This window comes from Anguilla rostrata, chromosome 11 (assembly GCF_018555375.3).
Source record: "Anguilla rostrata isolate EN2019 chromosome 11, ASM1855537v3, whole genome shotgun sequence".
Classification (NCBI taxonomy): Eukaryota; Metazoa; Chordata; class Actinopteri; order Anguilliformes; family Anguillidae; genus Anguilla; species Anguilla rostrata.
The window spans coordinates 38,113,965-38,124,701 of NC_057943.1; the positions used below are offsets into that span (position 1 = coordinate 38,113,965).

General features: G+C 45.1%; 1 protein-coding gene across 1 annotated transcript in view; it reads right to left on the minus strand.

Moving 5' to 3' along the window:
• Positions 1 to 10,737, minus strand: part of LOC135234856 (kinesin-like protein KIF21B) — a 99,883-nt gene that overhangs the window by 50,607 nt on the left and 38,539 nt on the right. The window contains 9 exon segments of the mRNA XM_064299850.1: positions 2,008 to 2,205; positions 3,278 to 3,425; positions 3,929 to 4,224; positions 5,497 to 5,604; positions 7,079 to 7,278; positions 8,079 to 8,267; positions 8,511 to 8,628; positions 9,029 to 9,131; positions 9,961 to 10,155. Of these exon segments, the coding sequence (XP_064155920.1) occupies positions 2,008 to 2,205; positions 3,278 to 3,425; positions 3,929 to 4,224; positions 5,497 to 5,604; positions 7,079 to 7,278; positions 8,079 to 8,267; positions 8,511 to 8,628; positions 9,029 to 9,131; positions 9,961 to 10,155 (1,555 nt within the window).

Below are 10,737 nucleotides of genomic sequence, written 5' to 3' on the forward strand. Positions count from 1 at the left end.
GCGTTTCTCGGCCAAAAACTGCTTCAGTGAGTGTGCTGGCACGTTGTCCCGATGAAGGATGAAACCATTTTCCCACAGCTGTGGCCTCTTCCTTCCGACCCTTTCTCGCAAAGTTTCTAGAACCTGTTTGTAATAGCGTTGGTTCACTGTTGCTCTAAAAGGGTCAGAAGAAAGAGCCCACAGCTGTGGGAAAATGGTTTCATTTTTCATTCAGTACTTGACCACCCTCCCTATTCACCTGATCTAGCACCATTCGACTTTTTTCTTTTCCCTAAAACAAAGTCTGCACTCAAGGGAACCCGTTTCGAGTCTGCTCCAGAATTGAAAAAGAAAAGACAGAGCTTCTGAGACAACTAATGGAAGAAGACCTACTGCACTGCTTTGATCAGTGGAAGACCAGAATGCAGCGGTGTGTAGTTGCAGAAGGGGAATATATTGAAGGTGAAAGGAATTTAAAGGTAGGATTTTAATTTAATGTTTTCTTCATTACAATTGAATTACAGCATTAGTCTCATTATTTAATAGCCGCACCTTGTATATCATAACAAAATATTTATTTTAAAGTCCATAATCTTATAGCAGTTTGCTTTCTAGCAACACGGCCAACCTTATTGTGTATGTTTCTTTACTTGCGCTAGTGCAGCACATCCTTCTGCTAAACATGATGTCAATGAGTTTTTGCAAATCTCAATCTCATTTTGGTTGTATGGACAGTATATATTGTGAAGGATTGTGTTAGCTGGATCATGTATATATATATATATATGTATATCATCTTACTACAGTGCAGTGAAAAAGTATTTGCCCCTTCCTGATTTCTTCATGGTTCTTTCAATAATGGCAAGTCCCGAGTCAACAAAGCATCCCCACACCATCACACCATCACCACCATGTTCTCACTGCTGTATTTGCTTACGTCAGACATAATGGGAACAGTGTCAGGCAAAAAGTTTCAGTGCTTTCCAGACTGAAATTCTCATAGTGCGCTTGTAGAAACTGTGGTGACTACTTCACTCTGATGGTAAGGTTCAATAGTGTGAGTGAGGTTCAGACAGATTCAGCAGGGCTGGCAATAATCAAGCCAGGCTGTGTTCAATCAACTGAATCTAATTACCAATTAAATTAGGTTAATTGAGTAATTAAAGGGGCAATTACTTTTTCACATGCATGATATGGGTGTTGGATAACTTTTTTCATTAAATAAATGAAATAATTTTAAAAATTAAAAAAGGTTCTCTGTATTGTTCTATGCAGGACTAAATGTGCCAAAATTAAATAAATAATTGAATAAATAGATGTGGAATTAAATAAATAAATAAATCATTAAATAAATAAATAAATACTTCATTTTATTTCTAAATAATTAAATAATTCTCACCTCATGGCCATTTAATTATTTTATCTTGTATTTCTGAATGGCTGTTTTCATTTCATAATGACACTTATGAATTTATTTAATGATTTAATTCATGAATTAATTTATTTAATGATTTATTTATTTATTCCACATTAATTATTCAATTATTTATTTCATTTTTTATTTAATTTTGGCACATTTAGTCCTCCATACTGTTTAGCTATGGCAGCAAAAGCAAATGCTGTATTCCAGGTCCTGACTCACTGTGATCTCTAAAGATCCCAGTGCAGTTTTTGAAAGGTCATGGGTGTTACCCTCAGTGTCTGGGTCAAATTCCCACAAAAACTGGCTCCCTAAATCTGGCCACCTCGTCACTGCAAAAGAGGGTTGAGGGTTTCAGTGGACCTACCTAGTTAAATAAATGTCAAATTAAATAAAATGCAATTAAGAAAATTTGCTGAAAACTCTGACAAAAAACAAAAACTTTGGTTGCATTGTCTAAAGTAATTTCAGGAGCAAAGAGTGGACAATTTTCTATCTTTCGAAGGTGTTTTACAGGAAATAAACAGCAACGAGAGTTCATTTTTGGCAGAGATATCAGGTAACATCTCCTGAGATTCAAAGCTCTGCTTTTACAGGAGGCCTCTTGCCTTGGTCTCCTCGATCTGCACGATGGTCCCCTGGCACTCGGACAGGCTGTCGTTAACGTAGTCCACGTTGGCGCGGAGCGCCTCCATCTCCTCATCCAGCGCCAGCAGAGGGCGCTGTCCCTCCTCCACCGCTCGGCCCATCAGGCTCTCCCGCTTGCACAACAGCGCCACCATCTGGGCCGAAAGCTCCTCGCGTTTCTGCACCGGGTAGAGAGGCAGGTGAGGAAAGCCGCTGGCCAGTAGCAGGGAAAGAGGAGGATGCACCAGCTCATACTGAAATATTCTCAGAAGGAAGTTTGTGGACGTATTTCGCACACACCTCCTCTCACTATTCACTATCCGCTTCCGAGACTCATAGTTTACACGTGGATTGATTTCAATAGTTGCCTTCATGGAGTTAATTTGATATAATGGAGGTTATAATGGAGTCTGGTTCCATGGTCATGGACTGCTTCAGTCGAGTTCCTCCCCTGCCCATGCTTTGATGGTGTCTGGAGCTCCAGATCCATCATCCGGCTCCTCTAAACTGCACTATTCTAACTATATCATTTGGTCTTCTACTATCCTTGCTAGCTTCCACCTCAGCTGTAACCTGTTCAGAAAGCTTATTGGATCGATTAACTGCCGATAAAGCCAGATTGTACTACAAAGGATGACAACACCGAAAACAACATGAGTGTAATTACGCAAAGCTATTTTGGAAGGTACCCAGGCATCACAAATGAGCGTATATTTCATAAACGGATTGTCGAAGACAACATACGACCACTCCGTCTGGAATGGGATGTCTCTACACGTAAAACCAATGATAAGGTTGTATATTTATTCAATATATATATTCAACTCATAATTCATAAAGTTTTATGGGTCTGTGGCCCTGGCTTGTTACACAGTGGCAGGTACAGAGGGCAGCACGCAGGTGTAGAGTATCTGGCGAGTATTATGGGTCTGTGGCCCTGGCTTGTTACACAGAGGCAGGTACAGAGGAGAACGCGCAGGTGTACAGTATCTGGCGAGTTTTATGGGGCTGTGGCCCTGGCTTATTGCACAGAGGCAGGTACAGAGGGCAGCGCGCAGGTGTAGAGTATCTGCGACTAGGTCGTGCCCGGTTGTACAGAGGAGGTACAGACCTGAGACGCTCAGTGTAGAGTATCTGGCGAGTTTTATGGGTCTGTGGCCATGGCTTGTTGCACAGAGGCAGGTACAGAGGGCAGCACGCAGGTGTAGAGTATCTGGCGAGCGGCAGGTACAGAGGAGAACGCTACTACACCTTGATGAGCCGCTCCATGTCGGCCTCCACATTGGCGATGGTGGTCCTCTGAAAGACGATCTCCGCGATCCGCCGTTCCAGCGCCTGCCACTTCCGCCTGGCCGTCCTGGAGAAGCTGCCCCCCACCCCGTTCCTCGGGAACTTCTTCCTGTTGCCACCGGAATCCGGTGAGACAGAAGAGGCCACTGGAAACTCACGACACATCGCCTGACTTTGTCTCTGCCCTTTGCTTGAATGTTTTGTGTGCAAATTTGTAAGTCACTGAGGGAAACAGTGCCTGCTAAATGTGCAATCAACATATTCAAGTTTTACTGCAAATGTATTCAGCCTAGTGTTAGTGTTTAGTGTTTCATTTAAATGAATGATCAACAGCAGCTCACTCTTGTCAACAAGGAAAGAATGAGTGCTCTTCAATTAAGCAAGGTCAACAGTGTGGCAAAACCCCAGAGGCTTCACCCCTAAACCCCAACTAACCCCTAAACCCTAATCCAAAACCCAAAACCCCAACCTTAATCCATCACAACATGCACTTTTTTGTGGACAACATAAAGCCCCTCTGGATCAGTATGTCTGCTAAATGCCTACGCGTAAATGACGCACTGGGCCGGTCAGAGATACGGGCGTGTCTGGGGAACTGCGCAGCGCACTGACCAGCCGACCCGAGAGCCGCTGACGCCATTCGGGCTCCTGCCGGAGAAGTCGCCGGGCTTGCCGTTCCACTGCTGCGCAACGCCGGAGACAGGTCGGGCCGACTCGGGCTCGGAGGAGGTGGTGCTGGCCGACAGCTCCGCCCCCGAATCCAGGGGCTGAGGCCGCCGCCCCACGCGGCCGGCCACGCGGTCGGACATGGGCTTGGCCTGCCTGCGCAGGGCCGTCACCTCCTGGGTCTTCCTCCGCAGCACCAGCTCCTGCTGCCGCTTCTGAGACTCCAGAGCCCGGATCTGGAACTGAGAGACACGCCGCGTTGAACAGTGCTGTGGACACGCGCGACCGCACACAGGGGAACAGCCCGGTCAAACCCACACCTCAGCTCACCCGGGCGCTAGGAAGCTCGTGCGTGACGACAAGCTTAGCGTGCAGCAACTAGAGCTGAGGTTGAGTCCATTTCAATTAAGCCAGTTCAGGAAATGAACTGAAATTCAGTTAATTAATTGTAAAACCTTTATCTGATATTATTGGGGCATATTTTTAATTCATAAATTGAACTGTAGTTAACTTTCTGAAATGGAACAGCAGAAAAAAATATATTTCCTAAAGTTAATCAAAGTTGACTTAAATCAAATCTCAAAACTCAAATCTGAAGTCTTCAGTGTGAGCTAATCCTCAGACTGTTTCTAATCCTCAGACTGTTTCTCAGTGTGAGCTAATCCTCAGACTGTTTCTAATCCTCAAACTGTTTCTAATCCTCAGACTGTTTCTAATCCTCAGACTGTTTCTAATCCTCAGACTGTTTCTCAGTGTGAGCTAATCCTCAAACTGTTTCTCAGTGTGAGCTAATCCTCAGACTGTTTCTAATCCTCAGACTGTTTCTAATCCTCAGACTGTTTCTAATCCTCAAACTGTTTCTAATCCTCAGACTGTTTCTCAGTGTGAGCTAATGCTCAGACTGTTTCTAATCCTCAGACTGTTTCTCAGTGTCAGCTAATCCTCAGACTGTTTCTAATCCTCAGACTGTTTCTAATCCTCAGACTGTTTCTAATCCTCAGACTGTTTCTAATCCTCAGACTGTTTCTAATCCTCAGACTGTTTCTCAGTGTCAGCTAATCCTCAGACTGTTTTCAGTGTCAGCTAATCCTCAGACTGTTTCTAATCCTCAGACTGTTTCTCAGTGTCAGCTAATCCTCAGACTGTTTCTAATCCTCAGACTGTTTCTCAGTGTCAGCTAATCCTCAGACTGTTTCTAATCCTCAAACTGTTTCTCAGTGTCAGCTAATCCTCAGACTGTTTCTCAGTGTCAGCTAATCCTCAGACTGTTTCTCAGTGTCAGCTAATCCTCAGACTGTTTCTAATCCTCAGACTGTTTCTAATCCTCAGACTGTTTCTAATCCTCAGACTGTTTCTAATCCTCAGACTGTTTCTAATCCTCAGACTGTTTCTAATCCTCAGACTGTTTCTAATCCTCAGACTGTTTCTAATCCTCAGACTGTTTCTAATCCTCAGACTGTTTCTCAGCTGCGAGCTCCCGTGACGTGTTTCTAGCCAGAGAGGAGCCCACCAACCTCTTGTCGGCGCTGTTCTTTCTTGAGCTGAGCGATCTCGCGGTTCCTCTTGGCTTCAATCATACGCCTCCTCTGCTGCTCCTCCTTCATCTGTTTCATCAGTGTCACCTGAACAGGGCACATAAACAGCTTCTTCTGTCAGACGGTGCATTGGCACAGCAGGATTTTTACTGAAGCAGTTCTCAAAGGATGGCTGCAGAGGGCGCCAAACAAGGCGCTGTAAGGGTCACCCTTAAGTTGCACCGCGGGTCAATCTGCATTCATTCCGTTTTTTTATCATGAAATTTTCAATGAATCTGGTCACATTACACTCTGGTTACCGTTTGAAACAGTATAAAACTCACAGTTGTCTTTCTTTAAACAATTAATGGCAAGTGTCCAGAAAAATCCATAGCGGTTTTTAGTCCCAAAGACATGCTAACTCAAAGACACATCGATAGACTGTCCATTGTTTACTTAGAAATTCTCCAGAGGAATTATCACTGTTGTCCATTTCACTGTTGCATATAAGTCGTATCGTGTACATACGAATGTTGTTATCTCCAGTTTGTAGAACCTCTCTGGAATAAGATGTGCCCACCTACAAGGTTCTCTGACCAGCACCAGCCAATCAGTCCCTCAGTATGGCTAATAGGGCCGGCCATGTGCCAGCAACAACTCGCTGTGGACAGTACAACCTCTGCCCAGTACACAGCCAGCGGCAAGCTGTTACAGCGATGACTGCAGCAGGTTAAATTACGTTTCTAATGGTGTATAGTTTGTTAGGCTTTCAAGAAAAGACTCGCATTGTTTCTTATGCTCTAAGAAACCACGGCTTTTTCAGCACACACACTGTGAACGTTACACACCAGCAAAAAAGTTCTTGAGACTTTATGCCTAAAGAGGATGTTGCTGTACAACAAAAAATGCATTTTGCAATGCCAAAGTCTAAACAAAAGACTCGGTTTTGGAGGCCTTGGTAGAAATCTCTTCTGAGTAGGAGAAGAACAGTGAAAACAGCTTTCACTCCACAGCAGAGGTTCAGTGAAGGACTTTTTATATGCCATTTTATATTGGTCAGCATCTAAATACATTATCATAATATTTTAATTATTATTCACTACACTTATAAATAATGATTTTGAATAATAAATGTGTTCAAGAACAGTAGCCATTTTATTTTGGGGGAATCATTTTCAGGCTTGAGTAAAACAGGGGGATGCCACAGAAGGGTTAATAAGTGTAACTCTAAACATCCTCTGAATGGATGATAATTAAGCGAGTGTACACTAAAATTATAAAGGTGAAGTTTTTACACTTTTAACTGCCTTAAAATATTTGCATAGTTTCCATTGAGATACTTTCATGATAAACGTACATTCATTTTATTTCAAATCATATTTATTTGTATTCAAGGGTTATGTGTATCTTGACATTTCAATCGTAGGACCGAATTATAGAAATGAAACTTCAGGAGGAAATAAGTAGGTTGTTAGGCAATGAAAACATATTCCAAAGAAAAGGTATGCCTGGCATTTAAAAAAAAGTATTGTGTAAGAAGAATTCAGTTTACTTATCATTATTCATTTCGTGCAGTGCGTACCTTGGCCTTCTTCATCTCGGACACCTCGGCCTGGAGCTTCTTCAGCTGCCGCTCGTAGCGGCTCTGGTTCTGCAGCAGGCGGCCATGTTCTTTCTGAGCGGACTGCAGCTTCAGCAGGTCCCTGTTCATCTCCCCCAGCCGCTTCTCATACTCCGCCTTGATCTTACTGGCCTTCTCCTCGGTGTAGTTCTCCATGGACACTGCAGAGAGAGAGAGAGAGAGCTCCTTCAGACTTGAAAAGGGAGATTACCAGGACAACTTTTTCATTCCTCGGCTGAGGCCCTGTTATTTATTCTTCTTATTTTTACTTTTTAAAAAATTACTATCACAAATTACGGCTTACGCACCGTATGCCACCGGTTAAACCGGACACTACGACAAGCCTACTTTCTTTGTTTCTTTTTTACAGCACTGAAGCAACTTTGAAACTACACGGATGTCCATCTATCCAAGTCTCAGAACTGTCTGTGGTCGAAGTTCATGCACCTTTCTCAAACCACTGTCGATTTCTGTGTTTGGTGCTGCGATTGTTGTCACTTCTGTGTTTTCCTATCGGAACGGCAGAATCTGAATCAGTCTCCACTCGCGTGAAGTGTCACTAAACGAACACTTTGAGGCTGCAATGAGTATAGGTACAGCCTACACACATTGGTATATGCAGCAGCGTGTTTGGCTGTTGTTCGATTCCGCCTTAGTTTGCCTTCTCACACTGAGGAAGCGAGAGCAAGGGGTGAAGTAGATGGCCAATTGGATTAGCACACAGTGTGTACCCAGGGCTCATGGGAGTTGTAGTATCACCATAAATTGACTTAAATATTTCAGACGCTATTTGTAAACTACAATATTTTTTTTTCTCACAGAAAATTCTACCGAAAGGTCACCTGTCAAGGTGGCTAGTAAGAGTGAGCAAGTCAGACACCGCTGTCAAATTCTATCCGCATTTGGCAGGTGTTAATGTCAAGCCATGCAGAGGACCCTTCCCATGATGCTCCTGACTCACTGAGGCTGTTCAGCACGCGGTCCCTCTCCAGCTGCGTGTCGCGGATCTTGTTCTGGAGCAGGATCAGCTTCTCCTCGTACTGCAGCTTCAGCATGGTCAGCCGCCGCTGGCAGCTTTCCAGCTCGTCGATCAGCTTCTGCTTGACCTCGATCTCGCAGGTCAGGTCCGCCAGATCCGCCCGGAAGTTCTCTAGAGCCGAGAGGGACAGGGCAGAGGTCCGTAACACTGTCTCCAGGCAACAAACCTCCACACACGCGCACACACACACACACAAACTCACATATACACACACAGAAACGCACATGCACGCATGCGCACACGCGCACACACGCACGCACACACACACACACACACGCACACACAGTAGCATAAAGTCACCCAGGTCAGGCTAAGGTGAGGCCGTGGGCCTGAGAAAACCAATGGAAAACAGACCTTTCTCCTCAGAATCAGACGCCGACTCCTCCAAGTCCTCTTCGCTGTAAGAGCCTCCCTCCCCTCGGTCTTCCTCTTCCTCATTCCCATCCAGGCCACTCTCCTCCTGGTCTTCATGCTGGAAATGACATAACCCACTCTAATGCCAAAGACATACACTCACAGGCACAGATAAAAGCACTTGCAAGCCATGCAAAATTTTTAATAATCATTATTAATCTATGGCGTGATACTTATCATATATTTCTCAGAATAGAGAATACAGCCAAGCACTGGCATGATAATAAATACATTTCACTGCAATGTATTTTTAAATATAAATATACTGTAATATCTGAAGGCAGCGATAATTTGTAAATGCATTCATATATTGTTAAGTATAATAACTCGATACCATATATTTATTCCAATATATTTTTATTAAATCTCATTTCCCATAAAGGTCAGAGCTGTTAGACTGAGATCAGGGGAGTCCGTTTCTAGGTCCTTTGATATGTGTGTGGTACTCAGATACTCACGCCCTCCTCCTCTTCCTCCTCCTCCTCCTCTTCTTCAGCGTCATCGTGGTCCGACTCGCCCTCATTCGCAGCTCGCCTCTCTCAGACCCTATCCTTCTCCGGGCTGCGAGGACAGGCGTCACGTTCGACAGGGCGGGCATGTTCAGACAGGCGGGCATGTTCAGACAGGCGGGCGTTCAGACAGGGGCGGGGCAAGTTCAGACAGGGACAGGGCATGTTCAGACAGGGGCGGGGCAAGTTCAGACAGGGGCGGTGGCAAGTTCAACTCAGGGGTGGGGCTTGATCAAACGGGGGCGGGGCCTGTTCATATGTGGGCAGGGCACATTCAGATAGGGGCGGGGCATGATCGGAAGGGGCCAGGATACGTTCAGATGGGAGCGAGGCACATTCAGATAGGGCATGTTCAGATGGAGGCGGGGCATGTTCAGACTGGGGGCGGGGCATGTTAGCGTCCAACCATCAGGTCCATAAACCTGGCCATTCTTCTTATTTTGCTTTTCATTTGAAAGTTTAAATTGACTTAGTTTATGTCATTTATATAATTGTTTAATGTCATTTATTTAAATGTGGGGAAATGGGTTCGTGAGTGGGGAGTCTGCATCAAAAAGACTATTTAGTCACATACAAATTATAATATATAAACTTTTTAAAGATTAGAAAATATCTTATTCATATTATTTTTAAATAGTGTGTGGAAAATATAAGTATTGGGCCCCTATAAAGAACTGAACATTGCTGTATTAACCTGTATTCATTTATGAACATTAGAATAATTCATTTTAAATTAGCCAGCAAACAATAATTCATGTCTGTAATACCCTACGGGACAGTTAGCCACTGTATTCGTAACATTTCTGATTGGCTTTTTCTGGGTAGAGGCTGAGGTCATGAGGCACAGTCACAGTGATGCACTCATCTATGAGTTCACAAACCTTTTCCTCTGCTGCTTTCTCTCCTTCTTCCTCATCCTCTCCAGGTCCTGCTTGGCCCACTGTACCACGTCCGCGGTCTCAGTTTCCATGCCGACGACGGAGACCGGAGAGGAGGGGTGCAGGGGGCGGGCGGAGAGACGGGACACACTGCGACGCAGAGACTCGTTCATCGCCTCACTCTCCAGCAGCTTGGACCTGAGGAACAGGGGGAGAAACAGAGGAGGAGAGAAGAGGGGAAGAGGAGGAGGGATGGAGGTTAGAGGAGAGAGCTGAGTATCCTGGGGCTCGGTCTGCACTTGGATGGGAGATATCCTGGACAATGAAGCTCCTGCTGGAAGGGACTTTCACTCCAACCCTAACAAAGCACACCCCCATTCAACAGCTACAGGCGAGGGACTCTGGCTCACTCAACCCTACAGCACCATTCACATACGAGTGCACCCGTCTGAGATCTAACGTCCTGTAGGTTTACACTCCAACCCTAAGAAAGCACACCCCATTCAACAGCTAGATATCTCATTGAGCAGGAAAACTGTGGTTAGATGACACTGAGTTCGAGGGCCACTGTGTTAGGTGAACCTGGATGTAGGACAGGGCAACACTGTGTTAGTGCTTGAGTGGGGGCCACTGTGTGGTGAGCTGTAGTGGGGCCCTGTGTTAGATGGCCTGAGTGGTGGGGCCACTTGTGTGGTAGGCATGGTGGCGAGGGGCCACTGTGTTAGTGGCTTGAGTGGGGGCCACTGTGTTAGTGGCCTGAGTGGGGGCCACTGTGTTAGT